Source organism: Manacus candei, unplaced genomic scaffold, assembly GCF_025592945.1.
Source record: "Manacus candei isolate 608988 ecotype Guabito, Panama unplaced genomic scaffold, ASM2559294v1 h1tg000128l, whole genome shotgun sequence".
Lineage (NCBI taxonomy): Eukaryota > Metazoa > Chordata > Aves > Passeriformes > Pipridae > Manacus > Manacus candei.
Genome location: NW_026138176.1, coordinates 425,149 through 443,915, shown reverse-complemented (window position 1 = coordinate 443,915; position 18,767 = coordinate 425,149). Strand labels below are relative to the sequence as shown.

The 18,767-nt window shown below is 57.4% G+C and overlaps 5 protein-coding genes across 17 annotated transcripts; 2 read left to right on the top strand and 3 right to left on the bottom strand.

Moving 5' to 3' along the window:
- The first annotated feature begins 3,955 nt into the window (after nt 1-3,955).
- On the top strand, nt 3,956-6,060 carry LOC127462473 (feather beta keratin-like). Its single transcript, XM_051771107.1, has 2 exons — nt 3,956-4,312; nt 5,143-6,060. Exon 2 carries the CDS (start codon nt 5,162-5,164, stop codon nt 5,492-5,494), a length of 333 nt encoding a protein of 110 aa, XP_051627067.1. The 5' UTR covers nt 3,956-4,312; nt 5,143-5,161; the 3' UTR covers nt 5,495-6,060.
- An 894-nt stretch (nt 6,061-6,954) lies between these two features.
- LOC127462445 (scale keratin-like) lies at nt 6,955-18,423 on the bottom strand. 8 transcript variants are annotated; one of them, XM_051771072.1, is made up of 3 exons: nt 18,228-18,423; nt 13,778-13,913; nt 6,955-7,426 (listed from the first exon to the last, which is right to left on the bottom strand). In XM_051771072.1, exon 3 carries the CDS (start codon nt 7,403-7,405, stop codon nt 7,019-7,021), a length of 387 nt encoding a protein of 128 aa, XP_051627032.1. In that variant the 5' UTR covers nt 7,406-7,426; nt 13,778-13,913; nt 18,228-18,423; the 3' UTR covers nt 6,955-7,018. The 8 variants fall into 8 exon arrangements, with proteins under 8 accessions (XP_051627032.1, XP_051627033.1, XP_051627034.1 ...); XM_051771073.1 differs by lacking the exon at nt 13,778-13,913 and adding an exon at nt 9,465-9,600; XM_051771074.1 differs by lacking the exons at nt 13,778-13,913; nt 18,228-18,423 and adding exons at nt 9,465-9,600; nt 13,915-14,033.
- LOC127462431 (scale keratin-like) lies at nt 8,129-18,135 on the top strand. Of its 6 annotated transcripts, none has more exons than XM_051771043.1 (2): nt 8,129-8,808; nt 17,542-18,135. In XM_051771043.1, the coding sequence occupies exons 1-2, from the start codon at nt 8,233-8,235 to the stop codon at nt 17,950-17,952; spliced, it is 987 nt and encodes a 328-aa protein (XP_051627003.1). In that variant the 5' UTR covers nt 8,129-8,232; the 3' UTR covers nt 17,953-18,135. The 6 variants fall into 6 exon arrangements, with proteins under 6 accessions (XP_051627003.1, XP_051627002.1, XP_051627001.1 ...); XM_051771042.1 differs by lacking the exon at nt 17,542-18,135 and adding an exon at nt 13,229-13,997; XM_051771041.1 differs by lacking the exon at nt 17,542-18,135 and adding an exon at nt 8,916-9,533.
- Nucleotides 11,223-11,649, bottom strand: LOC127462459 (scale keratin-like). Its single transcript, XM_051771089.1, has one exon. It carries the CDS (start codon nt 11,647-11,649, stop codon nt 11,263-11,265), a length of 387 nt encoding a protein of 128 aa, XP_051627049.1. The 3' UTR covers nt 11,223-11,262.
- On the bottom strand, nt 15,574-15,962 carry LOC127462460 (scale keratin-like). Its single transcript, XM_051771090.1, has one exon. The coding sequence runs from the start codon at nt 15,960-15,962 to the stop codon at nt 15,576-15,578; it is 387 nt and encodes a 128-aa protein (XP_051627050.1). The 3' UTR covers nt 15,574-15,575.
- Nucleotides 18,424-18,767: the final 344 nt, after the last annotated feature.

The window sequence follows — 18,767 nt, the reverse complement described above, 5'->3', positions numbered from 1 at the left end:
TTCCCCAGCCTCATTAAATTTGTGCTGCATCCTACTCCGAGTCTGTCTGTCCTTCTTTCTTCTCCAGCCCCTCATGCCCATTGCCAAAACACAAAAGATGATTTGTCTTTTGTCTGTACATTTTAATTCAAGCCTGACACCCCTTATCAAAGAGTTGGCCTTCACCTGCAATGGGTTGAGACATAAACAGATGATTTATAAAGATGAGATGCTTGGGAAGATCCCTTTAAAAGCAGGAAGAGAAGTGGGGTTTGGTCAGGGAAAGGGTGGTGGGAGGGCTGGGGATCCCTCTGAGTTCAGCCTGAGCTTTTTGGTGGGTGCAGCACCTTTTGGCAGCTGAGCTCAGACCCTGGTAAGTCTGGGAGGGGAAGAGGAGAGGGATGTGCAGTGTTCTCACAAGGGAATTGGCCTTGGGAATTTGCTGGCCTGGGAAGCATGTCTGGGAGAAAGAGATTAAAGGACTAAATCTGGAAGATTTTTAAGTTCTAACCCTTTTTTAGTGTCTTTATAACCTGTCTCCCCTTTGCTGTGTCTGGCAAAGCTGAGCTTTATCAGGCATTGCTTTGTTCCAGCCTGACTGTGTTGGAATAAAGGTTTGGAGACTGGGAGCTTTGGTCCCTGAAGGAAGAAGGTTTGGAAAAGCTTCACCTGAAGGCTCTGGATGACTCACTGTCCTGTCAGCCCAAACAACTCCAGCCTGATCTCTATAAAATGTCTTGCTTGGAGTCTTTGTCTGTCTGTCCAGACTGATGCTGAGCTGTAATTAAAGCCAGGGAAAGCTGTTGATGAAGTTGCATTGACTGCACTAATTAGTGGAACTAAATTAAAGGAGGTGAAGGAAGACCATGAAAGAATTAATAATTTTAAGGAGCAGGTTTTCTTAATAAACAACAGAAGCAAATGGAAAGTTTGATGTTCTAATACAGGACAAGGTTGGTCTGAATTAAATGTGTAATATATTTTTTGCCATCCCAACTGAAGTTATTGCTTGATCAAAGGTGATGAATTCCAAAGACGTCAATGGCTGCAAAGGGTTATGAGTAAGGCACTGCAGTGAAAGTGTCTTTAGTGCATTCAGGTGGATATTTCTCATGACCAAGTGCATTTTTCTGCTCTTGCAATTCTCTTCCCATCAATGGAACCAAAGCTCTTCCCAGAGGTAACCCCTGTGAATGCAGATCCCTCCCAAAGTTGGGATGTTTCACTCAGGAATTGTGTCAGAAGGGTCTGATTTGCAGCTCACCTCAAAATGAAAAGCAAAGACAATCCTCAAGCACCATTTCCCCCCTTCACTCCTGTCCCAGACTGCCTTTTTAGGTTAAAATTTGGTGTAGCAACCAGTAAAGAGCACAGTCCCAAAGAAAAGGGTTTCCCTGTTTGATTTTGTAGTCAACCAGAAAGTGTTTTTCATTAGCTGCTGCAGATTTTGAGCTGGATTATCATGTTACACAGGAAGCTTTCTAGGCAAGCCAAGCTCAGGGGCAGCCTCACAAGTTGTTTTTGTGTTTTATTTGGAAAAAAAACCCAAGGAAACACATTCCTTGTTAGCCCAGGGTTTGGTAGTACTGAACAGCAGCATAAAACAGGGCCTGGTTTGATCCACATGCTCTGAACAAAGGACTGTCTCGATCTTCTCTCTCCTGTTTCCTTAACTTGCATCTGCCAATATCCATCCCTGAGCATGGGATGGTTTGGGTTGGAAGGGATTGGAAAGGCCATGGAAAGCCCATGGGCAGGGACACCTTCCACTGTCCCAGGTTATTCCAACCTGGCCTTGGACACTCCCAGGGCTGGGGCAGCCACAGCTCCTCTGGGCAACCTGTGCCAGGGCCTCCCCACCCTCCCTCCTCTCTCAAAGAGCTGGAAAAAGTTGGTGCCATAGAAAAGAAGTGACAGGAGCTGTTTTTGCAGGACCCTGAAGTATTTCCTACTCCTGTCAGTGCAAAGGTGTTTCCATTCCAAATTCTGCAGAGGGATACAATTGCAAAATATAATCACATAAAAAATGCAATTTAATTACAACCCACCAAACTCTGGAGGCAGAAGTGCAGTGTCTGCTGCATGCACAGGGAGGAGGGAAGAGGCTTTTACTGCTCCCTCAGGCTGCCTGGGGGATCTGAGCCCTCCCTGCACATTCACCAACCAGCCCCTGCCTGAATTGTGGCTCTGATTTGCATTTGGGCTCCCAGGAGTGAAATTGGGTTGTTTACTGTTTGTGTTGATTGCCTGGACTTCTCCTGGCCATGGAGGGAAACCACGATCCACAGGGCCCCTTTCATGTCTCTGCTTTGCATCCACTGAATATTCCTGACTCCATTCTGCTGACTCCACCTTCCAAAATGGCCAGGAGTCAAAATCCAATTTGCTTAGGAATTTTGTCTGCTCTTTGGCACTTTGGTCACACACTTGGGAGCACCACCTGCTGTCACAGCAGGAGCTTCAATTGGAGTCCTGAGTGTGCAGTTCCATCCCTGATAAGTGACCGTGAGATTTGGGATCACTGACCTCTCTAATATTCCAATGAGCAATATCCCAAAGCTTTCAGCTCCTGGGATGAGAGGACTGAGCCAGCCAGACTAGCTGGACACACAACCACCTTCAGACGTGGATTTATGATTCCTTTTATCATCTCTGTCCCTTTTGATGAGGGATCCAACTCTTGATGGGTGTCTGTGTGTAAGAGCACTGGGACAACTCTGGGTGATCCTCAGGACAGGAGAACTTCAATCCATGTCAGATGAGATGGGGTCATCCTGTCTGGGGACACCCAGGGACTCAGGAGTGGAACTGGGTTTTTTGACAGGTGACTTTGTGCAAACACTGATTTGTATCTCAAATGTAAAATGGAGGGACTTTGGTTTCTGGGGAAGTTTGTGACATTCTGAGTGATCTTGGTCACCCATTTCAAAGCTGGTCATGTTCAAAGGGTGTCCCATCCTGCCCACTGGCTGATAACTCACCCTTTGCATGTCTGAGCTGTCGATGCAAAGGGTTTGGGAACTTGGAAGACTTTTGTTCTTCAAAAGTGCACAACCAGCACTTATTTCCCAGGAGATGTTCAGGAAGATACTCCCAGTCCAGGGGTTACTTTGCATGTCTCTGCCTCGGTGATTTAAACATGAGGAGAGCTTGGAATACTGATCCCTGCCCTCGAGTCTGCTTGGGCATTGCCTGCAATTACTTTTGAATCTCGAAATTGCCTTTGAAAAGGAAATGGGATCGTTGCACCTTGCGATGCTCTGGGAGACATGCAAAGGGAAAGCGACAGAATTCGCTTTCAAAGGGAGAAAAAGAACATTACAAACTTCTGTAAGTGAGTGCTGATGATTTGGGGAACAACTTTGCATAATAGTGCAAGGCCCAGTAGGGGAAAGTAATAATTTAATGGCAAATGTAAAACTGTTTGGCGTCTTTAATGACCCCAAAGCTGAGCCTGTGCAAGGCTTTGAGTGTCTCTGACCAGCCTAAAATTCACAGGCATCCCCCATCTGACCTGGATTGTTTTCCTGGGGTTTGATGTAGGAAGTTAAACTGCAGACTCTCAGATGAAGGACTTGGACACTCAGTTCCCAAATTGAAGAGCTGTGTCTCAAATTCCTTCATGGAAGTGAAGCAGTTTAATATTAAATGAGTAGATCAGATGCTGCTGATACTCTTTCATCCTGCCTCCTGAGTCAAGAAAATAAAATATGTTCCCTCAAATAATCTATTTCCCAGTACCTTTGAGACTGGTGAAGTCTAATCAGCTCTAAGTGCTTTGTGTAACAATTTTATTTCCTATATCTGTGTGGCTCTCTGGCTGTTTGAGGGGAATTTGGCAAACCCACAGTCCAATTCTGAGGCAGATTCAGGAATTTCTGACCTTTTCAGAGTGAAATGTGTCAAAAACTTCTGCTCCCCATGAAGAGGGAAGGGGGATTTCACAGGGAAGTTCCCATCCATCTTTCCTAGTAGATTTATTCATCTGTGTCATCGGTCCTTGGGATGCAAAATAATTTCTTCAGTAGCTCAGATGAATCAGTTCATCTGAGCAGGAATGAACTGGGCTCCCAAGATCTGAAGATAAAAGAAACCTCTCGAGTGGAATGCAAACATTACAGGGAGGAAATTAAACCAAGGCAGGAAATCCAAACAGTGAGGAAAAAGTAAATCACCAGCCAGGAGGATTTTGCATCTGAGAAGTCTTTGGTAATTGGCTGGTAAATGGCACAAATTATGCCTTAGATCCTCAGGCTCTCTGGGCCAGAGTATAAAAGGCAGCACAGTCAGAGGAGCTTCATCCACTTCTGCTTTATTCTCCTCGGTGGAAAGGGTAAGTCTTGATTTGTTTCCTATTTTGTAAAGTCCTGAATTGTTGCCTTCATTGTATTTTATTTTTACACCCTCTTTGTAGCAGTCTGAGGTCTGTGCTCTGTGTGGGGAGGACCACCAAGCAGCTTTTTTTTCCGGGAGAAGGTTGTTGTTCTGTGAAGGTGGAGGTGGTTGGATGCAGGGCTTCAGCCTTGTTTTTCATTTGTGTCACCAAATAATTCAGTTCCAAAACGTTCCAATCTCTGCCTGTTATTGCTCAGCGGCTGGAAGTGGATGTGGTGAATCTGTGCAGAGATTTTGGCTCTCAGGATAGAATCCCAGAGTAGCTGGGGTTGGAAGGGACCTCTGGAGACCCTCCAGTCCAAGGCAGGGTCACCCAGAGCAGGTGACACAGGAACGTGTCCAGGTGGGTCTGGAATGTCTCCTGGGCACCCCATGCCAGGGCCTCCCCACCCTCACAGGGCAGTTTTTGCTCCTCACTTTTGCTCGCTGAGGAAATCTCAATTTTTCTCTTTATTTTGGGGCAGAGTTTTCCCTCCCTTTTCTGACAGATCATAAGCCCTGTCCCCCACTTGCCCACCCAGGGCTGGAGGATCCTGGAGGAGCGTGGTGGAATGAGCTGTCCAAGGCTGCTCAGGGGAGGCAGAGCTGCCCCTCGAGCTGTTCTCTGTCCCGTGCAGGAGTTGGGCCTTCATTGAAGCCTCTTTTCAATCCAAGACTAACCCATCATTCCATTCTCCACAGCCTCTTTCACTCTCCCTCGCGTCAGCAGCTTAATTACACGGCTCTAACCACAAATTCCTCCTTGTTCCCTCCCTTGCTGTGCTGCAGCCTCGGTGACACCCCAGCCATGTCCTGCTACGACCTGTGTGCCCCCGGCTCCTGCGGCCCGACCCCGCTGGCCAACAGCTGCAACGAGCCCTGCGTGCGGCAGTGCCAGGACTCCACGTACGTCATCCAGCCCTCGCCCGTGGTGGTGACCCTGCCCGGGCCCATCCTCAGCTCCTTCCCCCAGAACACGGCCGTGGGCTCCTCGGCCTCGGCCGCCGTGGGCGATGCCCTGAGCGCCGGGGGGGTTCCCATCTCCTCGGGCGGCTCCTCGGGGCTGGGGGGCCTCGGCTACTCGGGGCTGGGGGGCCTGTACGGGAGGTCCTACCGGCGCTCCAACCGCTGCGGGCCCTGAGGGGGCCTCGGGAGTGACCCCGGAGGAACCGCCCGGAGACGAGACGCGCGACCCGGCTGCAGGACTGAGTTGGTGACCACGGCTTGCTGACCCCCCTCAGCTTCCCCCTGAGCTACTGGCACTGCGGGAGCTTGGCACTGCTGATTTGAGGCCTTCCTGCGTTGTCAGGGAGGCGAAAAATGCAATTTTGGTTGTTGCACGTAGGAGCTGGGTGTCCAGCTGTAAAGCGCTGCCTGGAAACGGAGAATTAATTTTATGATTAATTTTATCCATAGAAACCCTACTGCTTTCTTATGCTGTACATTTTTTTTTAATGCCACTTCTTGCTCATTAAACATATGGTGCATCATAATTCGTGTTTGGCAACGTTCTTTCTCTTCCTCTTCTCTGGGAGAAATTTGCCTGTGCATAAATTGTCAGTACCAGGCAGAGCTGCATTTCATTCATACCATGCTAATTACTGATGAGTTAATCAGATATAAGCATAAGCAATGAGCAATATGCTTTTTTTGATAGGGAATATTTTCCCTTTGTCACATCTCTTGAAGTACATTATGAAATAATCATTCCCGTCTAACAAGCGGGGGGGGGGAGAGGTGGGAAAACCAAAGCTGTCTTACAATATATATATAACATATATCATTTATATATAATTTTATTACATGGCGTTCCAATTCCTCAGAGCTCAGAAAACCCCAGAAGCCCCTGGTGTTATTCTCAGAGTCATTTTTTAGGTTCTGAAGAATATTTTGCCATTAATAAAAAATGTGCAGGTAAGAAGTTCCTGGGCTCCCTCAGCTGACAAACATCACAACCCTTGGGTATTTTTGGCTTTGGAGATTATCTGTGCTTGCTTTGGCACCGAGGGAGTTACACTTTCCCTACAGGAGGTGCAGCAGCAGCTCTGTAGGTTTTGGAGGGTGAGAGGGCAGCATCACACGTTCTTCTGAAAGGCCACAAGTGCCTAAGACACCTCTAACAGAGCTGCAATACAATAATATTATGGCCGAAATGTACCAGTGTAAACATAATTTTAAACGTGTATATATAAGAACACAAGTATTTATAAATATACTTGAAGACACTTAGTACTCCAAACACCTCATCCCAACACATTGTTGCACTTTTGTCATTGAATCGTTCTTCTATTCATTGCTCTTCCCCAGAAATCAGATTTTCCCTGTGCTGAACACCAGTGAACTGGAGGGGGATACAAACAAAGCAGGAATCACCTCATCTCTCTGAGGAGTAAAAAATGTCTGAGAGCCCGTGGGGAAACACGGAGAGACCAGAGTTCACCCTCCCACAGCTGCCGGGAAAAGAGCTCCAGACAAAGAGACAACGAAACAGGACTTGGCTGCAGGAAAAGTTTATTGAGCAGAGAGGGTCAGGAGGGAGTGTGAGAGAGATGGTGGGCAAGAGCCAGGCAGGCTGGTGGTGCCGGGTTGGAGGAGGCCAAGGGCTGTTGTGCAGCTGCTGGGCTGTGGAGCGTGGTCAGCGCTGGCAGTGGGGTGTGGGCTGGGTCTAGCAGGGCCCGCAGGTGTCCCAGACTTTCCTGGAGTAGCGGGGCAGGAGCCAAGGGCTGCAGGCGGGAGCAGCGCAGGCTGTGGGAAAGGTGCAGAGGCCCCCCGAGGCCTGGGTGGCCCCTTGGCCGTAGAGGCCCCCCAGCCCCAGGGAGCCCCCAAAGGCGGGGGCTCCGGCGGAGCCCACCACGGCTTGCTGGGGGAAGGAGCTGAGGATGGGCCCGGGGAAGGTGACCACCACGGGGGGCGGCTGGATGAAGGCCGTGGAGTCGGGGCACTGGCGGGCGCACAGCTCGTTGCAGCTCTCGGCGATGGGCTGGGGCACAGCCACGCTGGGCTTGGGCACAGCCACGCTGGGCTTGGGTGGGCACAGGTCGTAGCAGGACATCTTGGTGTGAGGGAGGTGAGGCTGAAACACAGAACCACAAATAGAAGATGTCATGAGCAAGCAAGAGATCCCCAGGCTGAGTATTTCAATGATCCCTGGCTGCACTAGAACTGAAGTGCTCAGAGCCACATGGACTTGAGCTCTCTGCCCACGACATGTCCTTTGCCCTGACAGCCCCCTGAGTGCCCTGATCCCCACAGCCAGAGACCACCCAATCCCTGCCCAAGCCCCTGTGCCCAGCCTGGCTGTGCCTGTGGCAGCCAAGGGGCCCCTCCCTGGTGCCAGTGCAGCTGATCCCTGCCAGTCCCTGCCAGGCTGCTCCCGGCACAGCCGCTGCCCTGGCAGCTGTGGGGGCCAGGGAGGGCCCTGGCCAGCCCCTGCCCCAGGAGGCCCAGAGCCCGGGCACCCACCTGCCCTTGTGCTGAGCAGAGCGAGGCCGCAGCAGTGGATGCAGCCCTGGCCCAGGGCAGCGCTTTTATGGGGGCCGGGCAGGCGGGGCGGGAGCTGCCCATGCTGGGGGCACGTGGCGCTGGGGGCCCAGCCCCTGCCTCCTCCCTGCCTGCCACGGGGCCCTTTTGCTGACTGGCTCTCCTGGACAGCCCCAACCCGCTCTCTCAGCCCCTGCAATTACCCCCTCACACGCTGCCAGCTCATGGGGCACATCAGTCCTGCTGGCTCCTCATTATCTCATCGGGGCCATCATCTGCACAGGGGAAGGTTACGAAACTCCACAGCCAAGGCAGCTCCTTTGGGCCCTGCCTGCTCAGCACGGGGCATCACTGGCCAGCCCAGCAGAGTTGGGCTCCATCCACCTCCAGGCTCTGGCCATGGAGCTCTGCAGGCCTGGGGAAGAGAAACCCCTCCTGCCCTGCCCAGAGGGGAATGGGGCAAGGAGCACAGAGCCCCACTGCAGCCCCTGTGATTCTGGTGCCTGCCAGCCCCATCCCAGCCCCACCACAACCCCTCCCAGCTCCTCCTGGAGCCCCATTGCTGAGGGAGATCCCGGGATCACACAGTATGTCAGGGGGGAATTGGACCCTCAAGGATCATCCAATGAATCTCCCATTCCTGCACAAGAGTCATCCCATGTGCCCTGGACTATTGTCCAAAGAGCTGTTGAAGTGTGTGAGGGCTGGTGCTGTGAGCACTGCCCTGCTGACAAAGGCCAGGGAGGCAGGAAGGGGCAGCAGGCTGGGGCAGTGGGATGTGCTGGGGTGGCAGCCGGGGGGATGCTGACTCAGGGAGGGGCAGGAGCGGCCCAGCCCTGGTGTCATCAGCAGCAGGGAGTGTCCCCTGTGCCCATTGGCCCGGCTGGGGCTGAGCACTGCTGGGGCTGCTATAAAAGGCCTGGCCGGGCCAGGCTGTGCCAAGCTGCTCTGGCCACCTTGTCCTCGGGGAAAAGGGTAAGTGTGGCAGCGCTTGTGCTGCTGGCTCCTGCTGCAGCCCCGGCCCCCGGGCCTGGGCCGCTGCCCTCTGCTGCTCTGCTGCCCTCACTGCTGCCCTCTTGCAGAGCTCCAGCGCATCCCTGGCCGAGATGTCCTGCTACGACCTGTGCCCACCCAAAGGCAGCGTGGCTGTGCCCAAGCCCAGCGTGGCTGTGCCCCAGCCCATCGCCGAGAGCTGCAACGAGCTGTGCGCCCGCCAGTGCCCCGACTCCACGGCCTTCATCCAGCCGCCCCCCGTGGTGGTCACCTTCCCCGGGCCCATCCTCAGCTCCTTCCCCCAGCAAGCCGTGGTGGGCTCCGCCGGAGCCCCCGCCTTTGGGGGCTCCCTGGGGCTGGGGGGCCTCTACGGCCAAGGGGCCACCCAGGCCTCGGGGGGCCTCTGCACCTTTCCCACAGCCTGCGCTGCTCCCGCCTGCAGCCCTTGGCTCCTGCCCCGCTACTCCAGGAAAGTCTGGGACACCTGCGGGCCCTGCTAGACCCAGCCCACACCCCACTGCCAGCGCTGACCACGCTCCACAGCCCAGCAGCTGCACAACAGCCCTTGGCCTCCTCCAGCCCGGCACCACCAGCCTGCCTGGCTCTTGCCCACCATCTCTCTCACACTCCCTCCTGACCCTCTCTGCTCAATAAACTTTTCCTGCAGTCAAGTCTTGTCTCCATCCCTATTTTTCCCAATTTGGGAAGACCCTTCGTGTGGGGCACTGCCAAGGGTGGGAGGGCAGATGCTGTTGCTGGGATGCCCAGGGGGCACTGGGGGGTTGCAGTGGTGGGCAGAGGTGTCTGTGGGGCAGCTGCACAGAGGGGTCCCTGCCCTCCACTCAGCCCTGGCCAGGCCAGCCCTGCCCTGCTGTGCCCACTGCTGTGCCCCCAAGGACAGGACACCTGTGGGGCACTGCAGACACTCTGTCAGAGACTGAAATGGTTCATGATTTATGCATTCTAGGATTGCCAAGGGACTTTGGCAGGCTTCTGCAGGACTTTTGCATTAAACCTCTGATGGGCAGTTGGGCCCAGCCCTCCCTCCAGTGCTGAAGGTGTCAAGCCCTGAAAAGGCAGGAGGAGCCGAGTTTCAGGCTTTTGACTTTTGCATTATACCTCTGATGGCCCATCAAAGCCCATCCTGCCCCCCTCTGCCGATCTTGAAAGGAGGGAACCAGGCCAGACACAGAAACTCTGCTCAGGCCCAGGCAGAGGTTGGAGGCTGGAGGCATGGCCTGTGACACCAACCATGGATACAATAACTCAGAACTTCTTGGAGTGTGGGGGCTTCCCTCCTTCCCCCCAGCAGATCAAGGCCACCACTTCAACTGACAGACGTGGAAGCTGCAACTCCCAAGTGTCATCACCGTGGGCAGTGACTATGGACATCTGTCCACTCCCAGCTTTTCTTTCCCTCACTCTCCCTTAGACTTATCATTTTGTGTCTGAGGCAGAGCTGAGGGGCAGCAATTGTGCTGTGTGAGCTGGGCTGGAGCAGAAAAACTAAAGGGGAATGGAAAGGGAAGAGGAAGGCAAAATGAAAGAGAGAAGGGGACAGTGAAGGGTCATGGGAAGGAGAAAATTATAGCAAAGATGTAGTGGAAGCAGAAGAAGGAGAGGAATGAGAAGGATTAGGACTAGGAGAAGCAGAAGGAAAAGCAGGAGGAGAAAGAGAAGGAGATGGGGAAAGGGAAAGAGAAGGTGCTGATGAGAAAGCAATTTAAGATAAGGAGCACAGAGAAAGGGAAGCCTCTTCTTTGCCATCACTCCACAGACCTTTAGCAGAGCTGTGCAGGATCAGATGGGCTGGAGCTCAGGCAGCCTTTGCCCCTGGCGTGTCCCCAGGCCCAGGGTCAGCCTCACTTTTACCCAGAGGGCTGGAGGGCTTCGAAAGCCCACGGGCTGCAAGTGCTGCAGCCAGAGGAGCTGCCAGGCTGCAGGCAGAGTCCTTGGAGCTCAACTGCAGGACCGTGTGTGCTGAGAGCTGCCAGGGCTGGGGGGCTGTGCAAAGGCAGCTCAGCCGGGCTCTGATGGGGACGACAGACTGGTCTGGTCCACTGGGTGGGGACGATGGTTAGTGCAAGGAAGCCCTCCAGCAAAGGCTGGTATTGACAGTGAAACCAGAGAGGCAGATGTTGGATGCAAGATTCTTTTATTTTAAGAGCAGCAAAGAACACACTGGACAAAGACATCAGGCAGAGGCAGGCAGGTTATCTGCCCAGGCTGCCAGAGAGCTGATCCTTCAGGCTTGTCCCAGGCAGGGGCTCTTCCAGAGAGAAGCAAGTGCCCTGTGGGAGCATGGGGGAGTTGGGAATGTGGGCACGGGCAGGAGAAAGGAGGGGGAGAAGAGTCATGGGGAGAGGGGAAGGAAAGGACAAAAGGGAGGAGTGAGTCTGAGGCATCACAGACTATTTAAGATCCTTTCTGCTGGTTTTAGTAGGGCCTGCAGGTGTCCCAGACTTTCCTGGAGTAGCGGGGCAGGAGCCAAGGGCTGCAGGCGGGAGCAGCGCAGGCTGTGGGAAAGGTGCAGAGGCCCCCCGAGGCCTGGGTGGCCCCTTGGCCGTAGAGGCCCCCCAGCCCCAGGGAGCCCCCAAAGGCGGGGGCTCCGGCGGAGCCCACCACGGCTTGCTGGGGGAAGGAGCTGAGGATGGGCCCGGGGAAGGTGACCACCACGGGGGGCGGCTGGATGAAGGCCGTGGAGTCGGGGCACTGGCGGGCGCACAGCTCGTTGCAGCTCTCGGCGATGGGCTGGGGCACAGCCACGCTGGGCTTGGGCACAGCCACGCTGGGCTTGGGTGGGCACAGGTCGTAGCAGGACATCTTGGCGTGAGGGAGGTGAGGCTGAAACAGAGTGACAAAAAAAAAGGTGTCATGAGCAATCAAGAGACCCCCGGGCTGAGCAGTGCCCTATTCCCAGGCCTGGCCTGCAGCTGCAGGGACCAGATCTGTACTGACCCTCTTGCAATGGCCACCTCTTGCCCTTTGCCCTGACAGCCCCCTGAGTGCCCTGATCCCCACAGCCAGAGACCACCCAATCCCTGCCCAAAACCCTGTGCCCAGCCTGGCTGTGCCTGTGGCAGCCAAGGGGCCCCTCCCTGGTGCCAGTGCAGCTGATCCCTGCCAGTCCCTGCCAGGCTGCTCCCGGCACAGCCGCTGCCCTGGCAGCTGTGGGGGCCAGGGAGGGCCCTGGCCAGCCCCTGCCCCAGGAGGCCCAGAGCCCGGGCACCCACCTGCCCTTGTGCTGAGCAGAGCGAGGCCGCAGCAGTGGATGCAGCCCTGGCCCAGGGCAGCGCTTTTATGGGGGCCGGGCAGGCGGGGCGGGAGCTGCCCATGCTGGGGGCACGTGGCGCTGGGGGCCCAGCCCCTGCCTCCTCCCTGCCTGCCACGGGGCCCTTTTGCTGACTGGCTCTCCTGGACAGCCCCAACCCGCTCTCTCAGCCCCTGCAATTACCCCCTGGCACGCTGCCAGCTGCCACCTCAGCCCTCCAATCAGCCCCGCTGGCTCCTCATTTCCTTTCATTACCCTCAGCACTTCCATCACCTCCCTGCATCACAGGACACTCCTGCTGACAAAGGCTGACTGCAAGTGCCAGGGCTCTGCCCAAGGCCTTGATCTCAGGGTGCCCACATTCCTGGTGTGCAGAGCCCCAGGGCACAGCGGGGTCCTGGTGCTGACCTTGGCAAACCCTCCTGTGCCTCCGTGCCCTCCTGAGGTGCCCTGGGTGTCCTTCATCTGCACAGGGGGGACGTTCTCCAATGCCATGTCCAAGGCAGCTCAGAACCCCAGTGCAGCCCCTGTTGGGCTGATTCCTGCCAGCCCTGCTCCCTTCCCACCCCAGCCTCTCTCAGGTGTTCCTGGAGCCCCATTGCAGGGGCAGATCCCAGAATGACAGAATGTGCCGAGTGGGATGGAACCCAAAAGGATCATCGAGACCAACTCCTGGCCCTGCACAGGCCCATCCAGAGAGTCACAGCATGTGCCCAGGGATAGACTGCAAAGAGCTGTTGAAGTGTGTGAGGGCTGGTGCTGTGAGCACTGCCCTGCTGACAAAGGCCAGGGAGGCAGGAAGGGGCAGCAGGCTGGGGCAGTGGGATGTGCTGGGGTGGCAGCCGGGGGGATGCTGACTCAGGGAGGGGCAGGAGCGGCCCAGCCCTGGTGTCATCAGCAGCAGGGAGTGTCCCCTGTGCCCATTGGCCCGGCTGGGGCTGAGCACTGCTGGGGCTGCTATAAAAGGCCTGGCCGGGCCAGGCTGTGCCAAGCTGCTCTGGCCACCTTGTCCTCGGGGAAAAGGGTAAGTGTGGCAGCGCTTGTGCTGCTGGCTCCTGCTGCAGCCCCGGCCCCCGGGCCTGGGCCGCTGCCCTCTGCTGCTCTGCTGCCCTCACTGCTGCCCTCTTGCAGAGCTCCAGCGCATCCCTGGCCGAGATGTCCTGCTACGACCTGTGCCCACCCAAAGGCAGCGTGGCTGTGCCCAAGCCCAGCGTGGCTGTGCCCCAGCCCATCGCCGAGAGCTGCAACGAGCTGTGCGCCCGCCAGTGCCCCGACTCCACGGCCTTCATCCAGCCGCCCCCCGTGGTGGTCACCTTCCCCGGGCCCATCCTCAGCTCCTTCCCCCAGCAAGCCGTGGTGGGCTCCGCCGGAGCCCCCGCCTTTGGGGGCTCCCTGGGGCTGGGGGGCCTCTACGGCCAAGGGGCCACCCAGGCCTCGGGGGGCCTCTGCACCTTTCCCACAGCCTGCGCTGCTCCCGCCTGCAGCCCTTGGCTCCTGCCCCGCTACTCCAGGAAAGTCTGGGACACCTGCGGGCCCTGCTAGACCCAGCCCACACCCCACTGCCAGCGCTGACCACGCTCCACAGCCCAGCAGCTGCACAACAGCCCTTGGCCTCCTCCAGCCCGGCACCACCAGCCTGCCTGGCTCTTGCCCACCATCTCTCTCACACTCCCTCCTGACCCTCTCTGCTCAATAAACTTTTCCTGCAGTCAAGTCTTGTCTCCATCCCTATTTTTCCCAATTTGGGAAGACCCTTCGTGTGGGGCACTGCCAAGGGTGGGAGGGCAGATGCTGTTGCTGGGATGCCCAGGGGGCACTGGGGGGTTGCAGTGGTGGGCAGAGGTGTCTGTGGGGCAGCTGCACAGAGGGGTCCCTGCCCTCCACTCAGCCCTGGCCAGGCCAGCCCTGCCCTGCTGTGCCCACTGCTGTGCCCCCAAGGACAGGACACCTGTGGGGCACTGCAGACACTCTGTCAGAGACTGAAATGGTTCATGATTTATGCATTCTAGGATTGCCAAGGGACTTTGGCAGGCTTCTGCAGGACTTTTGCATTAAACCTCTGATGAGCAGTTGGGCCCAGCCCTCCCTCCAGTGCTGAAGGTGTCAAGCCCTGAAAAGGCAGGAGGAGCCGAGTTTCAGGCTTTTGACTTTTGCATTATACCTCTGATGGCCCATCAAAGCCCATCCTGCCCCCCTCTGCCGATCTTGAAAGGAGGGAACCAGGCCAGACACAGAAACTCTGCTCAGGCCCAGGCAGAGGTTGGAGGCTGGAGGCATGGCCTGTGACACCAACCATGGATACAATAACTCAGAACTTCTTGGAGTGTGGGGGCTTCCCTCCTTCCCCCCAGCAGATCAAGGCCACCACTTCAACTGACAGACGTGGAAGCTGCAACTCCCAAGTGTCATCACCGTGGGCAGTGACTATGGACATCTGTCCACTCCCAGCTTTTCTTTCCCTCACTCTCCCTTAGACTTATCATTTTGTGTCTGAGGCAGAGCTGAGGGGCAGCAATTGTGCTGTGTGAGCTGGGCTGGAGCAGAAAAACTAAAGGGGAATGGAAAGGGAAGAGGAAGGCAAAATGAAAGAGAGAAGGGGACAGTGAAGGGTCATGGGAAGGAGAAAATTATAGCAAAGATGTAGTGGAAGCAGAAGAAGGAGAGGAATGAGAAGGATTAGGACTAGGAGAAGCAGAAGGAAAAGCAGGAGGAGAAAGAGAAGGAGATGGGGAAAGGGAAAGAGAAGGTGCTGATGAGAAAGCAATTTAAGATAAGGAGCACAGAGAAAGGGAAGCCTCTTCTTTGCCATCACTCCACAGACCTTTAGCAGAGCTGTGCAGGATCAGATGGGCTGGAGCTCAGGCAGCCTTTGCCCCTGGCGTGTCCCCAGGCCCAGGGTCAGCCTCACTTTTACCCAGAGGGCTGGAGGGCTTCGAAAGCCCACGGGCTGCAAGTGCTGCAGCCAGAGGAGCTGCCAGGCTGCAGGCAGAGTCCTTGGAGCTCAACTGCAGGACCGTGTGTGCTGAGAGCTGCCAGGGCTGGGGGGCTGTGCAAAGGCAGCTCAGCCGGGCTCTGATGGGGACGACAGACTGGTCTGGTCCACTGGGTGGGGACGATGGTTAGTGCAAGGAAGCCCTCCAGCAAAGGCTGGTATTGACAGTGAAACCAGAGAGGCAGATGTTGGATGCAAGATTCTTTTATTTTAAGAGCAGCAAAGAACACACTGGACAAAGACATCAGGCAGAGGCAGGCAGGTTATCTGCCCAGGCTGCCAGAGAGCTGATCCTTCAGGCTTGTCCCAGGCAGGGGCTCTTCCAGAGAGAAGCAAGTGCCCTGTGGGAGCATGGGGGAGTTGGGAATGTGGGCACGGGCAGGAGAAAGGAGGGGGAGAAGAGTCATGGGGAGAGGGGAAGGAAAGGACAAAAGGGAGGAGTGAGTCTGAGGCATCACAGACTATTTAAGATCCTTTCTGCTGGTTTTAGTAGGGCCTGCAGGTGTCCCAGACTTTCCTGGAGTAGCGGGGCAGGAGCCAAGGGCTGCAGGCGGGAGCAGCGCAGGCTGTGGGAAAGGTGCAGAGGCCCCCCGAGGCCTGGGTGGCCCCTTGGCCGTAGAGGCCCCCCAGCCCCAGGGAGCCCCCAAAGGCGGGGGCTCCGGCGGAGCCCACCACGGCTTGCTGGGGGAAGGAGCTGAGGATGGGCCCGGGGAAGGTGACCACCACGGGGGGCGGCTGGATGAAGGCCGTGGAGTCGGGGCACTGGCGGGCGCACAGCTCGTTGCAGCTCTCGGCGATGGGCTGGGGCACAGCCACGCTGGGCTTGGGCACAGCCACGCTGGGCTTGGGTGGGCACAGGTCGTAGCAGGACATCTTGGCGTGAGGGAGGTGAGGCTGAAACAGAGTGACAAAAAAAAAGGTGTCATGAGCAATCAAGAGACCCCCGGGCTGAGCAGTGCCCTATTCCCAGGCCTGGCCTGCAGCTGCAGGGACCAGATCTGTACTGACCCTCTTGCAATGGCCACCTCTTGCCCTTTGCCCTGACAGCCCCCTGAGTGCCCTGATCCCCACAGCCAGAGACCACCCAATCCCTGCCCAAAACCCTGTGCCCAGCCTGGCTGTGCCTGTGGCAGCCAAGGGGCCCCTCCCTGGTGCCAGTGCAGCTGATCCCTGCCAGTCCCTGCCAGGCTGCTCCCGGCACAGCCGCTGCCCTGGCAGCTGTGGGGGCCAGGGAGGGCCCTGGCCAGCCCCTGCCCCAGGAGGCCCAGAGCCCGGGCACCCACCTGCCCTTGTGCTGAGCAGAGCGAGGCCGCAGCAGTGGATGCAGCCCTGGCCCAGGGCAGCGCTTTTATGGGGGCCGGGCAGGCGGGGCGGGAGCTGCCCATGCTGGGGGCACGTGGCGCTGGGGGCCCAGCCCCTGCCTCCTCCCTGCCTGCCACGGGGCCCTTTTGCTGACTGGCTCTCCTGGACAGCCCCAACCCGCTCTCTCAGCCCCTGCAATTACCCCCTGGCACGCTGCCAGCTGCCACCTCAGCCCTCCAATCAGCCCCGCTGGCTCCTCATTTCCTTTCATTACCCTCAGCACTTCCATCACCTCCCTGCATCACAGGACACTCCTGCTGACAAAGGCTGACTGCAAGTGCCAGGGCTCTGCCCAAGGCCTTGATCTCAGGGTGCCCACATTCCTGGTGTGCAGAGCCCCAGGGCACAGCGGGGTCCTGGTGCTGACCTTGGCAAACCCTCCTGTGCCTCCGTGCCCTCCTGAGGTGCCCTGGGTGTCCTTCATCTGCACAGGGGGGACGTTCTCCAATGCCATGTCCAAGGCAGCTCAGAACCCCAGTGCAGCCCCTGTTGGGCTGATTCCTGCCAGCCCTGCTCCCTTCCCACCCCAGCCTCTCTCAGGTGTTCCTGGAGCCCCATTGCAGGGGCAGATCCCAGAATGACAGAATGTGCCGAGTGGGATGGAACCCAAAAGGATCATCGAGACCAACTCCTGGCCCTGCACAGGCCCATCCAGAGAGTCACAGCATGTGCCCAGGGATAGACTGCAAAGAGCTGTTGAAGTGTGTGAGGGCTGGTGCTGTGAGCACTGCCCTGCTGACAAAGGCCAGGGAGGCAGGAAGGGGCAGCAGGCTGGGGCAGTGGGATGTGCTGGGGTGGCAGCCGGGGGGATGCTGACTCAGGGAGGGGCAGGAGCGGCCCAGCCCTGGTGTCATCAGCAGCAGGGAGTGTCCCCTGTGCCCATTGGCCCGGCTGGGGCTGAGCACTGCTGGGGCTGCTATAAAAGGCCTGGCCGGGCCAGGCTGTGCCAAGCTGCTCTGGCCACCTTGTCCTCGGGGAAAAGGGTAAGTGTGGCAGCGCTTGTGCTGCTGGCTCCTGCTGCAGCCCCGGCCCCCGGGCCTGGGCCGCTGCCCTCTGCTGCTCTGCTGCCCTCACTGCTGCCCTCTTGCAGAGCTCCAGCGCATCCCTGGCCGAGATGTCCTGCTACGACCTGTGCCCACCCAAAGGCAGCGTGGCTGTGCCCAAGCCCAGCGTGGCTGTGCCCCAGCCCATCGCCGAGAGCTGCAACGAGCTGTGCGCCCGCCAGTGCCCCGACTCCACGGCCTTCATCCAGCCGCCCCCCGTGGTGGTCACCTTCCCCGGGCCCATCCTCAGCTCCTTCCCCCAGCAAGCCGTGGTGGGCTCCGCCGGAGCCCCCGCCTTTGGGGGCTCCCTGGGGCTGGGGGGCCTCTACGGCCAAGGGGCCACCCAGGCCTCGGGGGGCCTCTGCACCTTTCCCACAGCCTGCGCTGCTCCCGCCTGCAGCCCTTGGCTCCTGCCCCGCTACTCCAGGAAAGTCTGGGACACCTGCGGGCCCTGCTAGACCCAGCCCACACCCCACTGCCAGCGCTGACCACGCTCCACAGCCCAGCAGCTGCACAACAGCCCTTGGCCTCCTCCAGCCCGGCACCACCAGCCTGCCTGGCTCTTGCCCACCATCTCTCTCACACTCCCTCCTGACCCTCTCTGCTCAATAAACTTTTCCTGCAGTCAAGTCTTGTCTCCATCCCTATTTTTCCCAATTTGGGAAGACCCTTCGTGTGGGGCACTGCCAAGGGTGGGAGGGCAGATGCTGTTGCTGGGATGCCCAGGGGGCACTGGGGGGTTGCAGTGGTGGGCAGAGGTGTCTGTGGGGCAGCTGCACAGAGGGGTCCCTGCCCTCCACTCAGCCCTGGCCAGGCCAGCCCTGCCCTGCTGTGCCCACTGCTGTGCCCCCAAGGACAGGACACCTGTGGGGCACTGCAGACACTCTGTCAGAGACTGAAATGGTTCATGATTTATGCATTCTAGGATTGCCAAGGGACTTTGGCAGGCTTCTGCAGGACTTTTGCATTAAACCTCTGATGAGCAGTTGGGCCCAGCCCTCCCTCCAGTGCTGAAGGTGTCAAGCCCTGAAAAGGCAGGAGGAGCCGAGTTTCAGGCTTTTGACTTTTGCATTATACCTCTGATGGCCCATCAAAGCCCATCCTGCCCCCCTCTGCCGATCTTGAAAGGAGGGAACCAGGCCAGACACAGAAACTCTGCTCAGGCCCAGGCAGAGGTTGGAGGCTGGAGGCATGGCCTGTGACACCAACCATGGATACAATAACTCAGAACTTCTTGGAGTGTGGGGGCTTCCCTCCTTCCCCCCAGCAGATC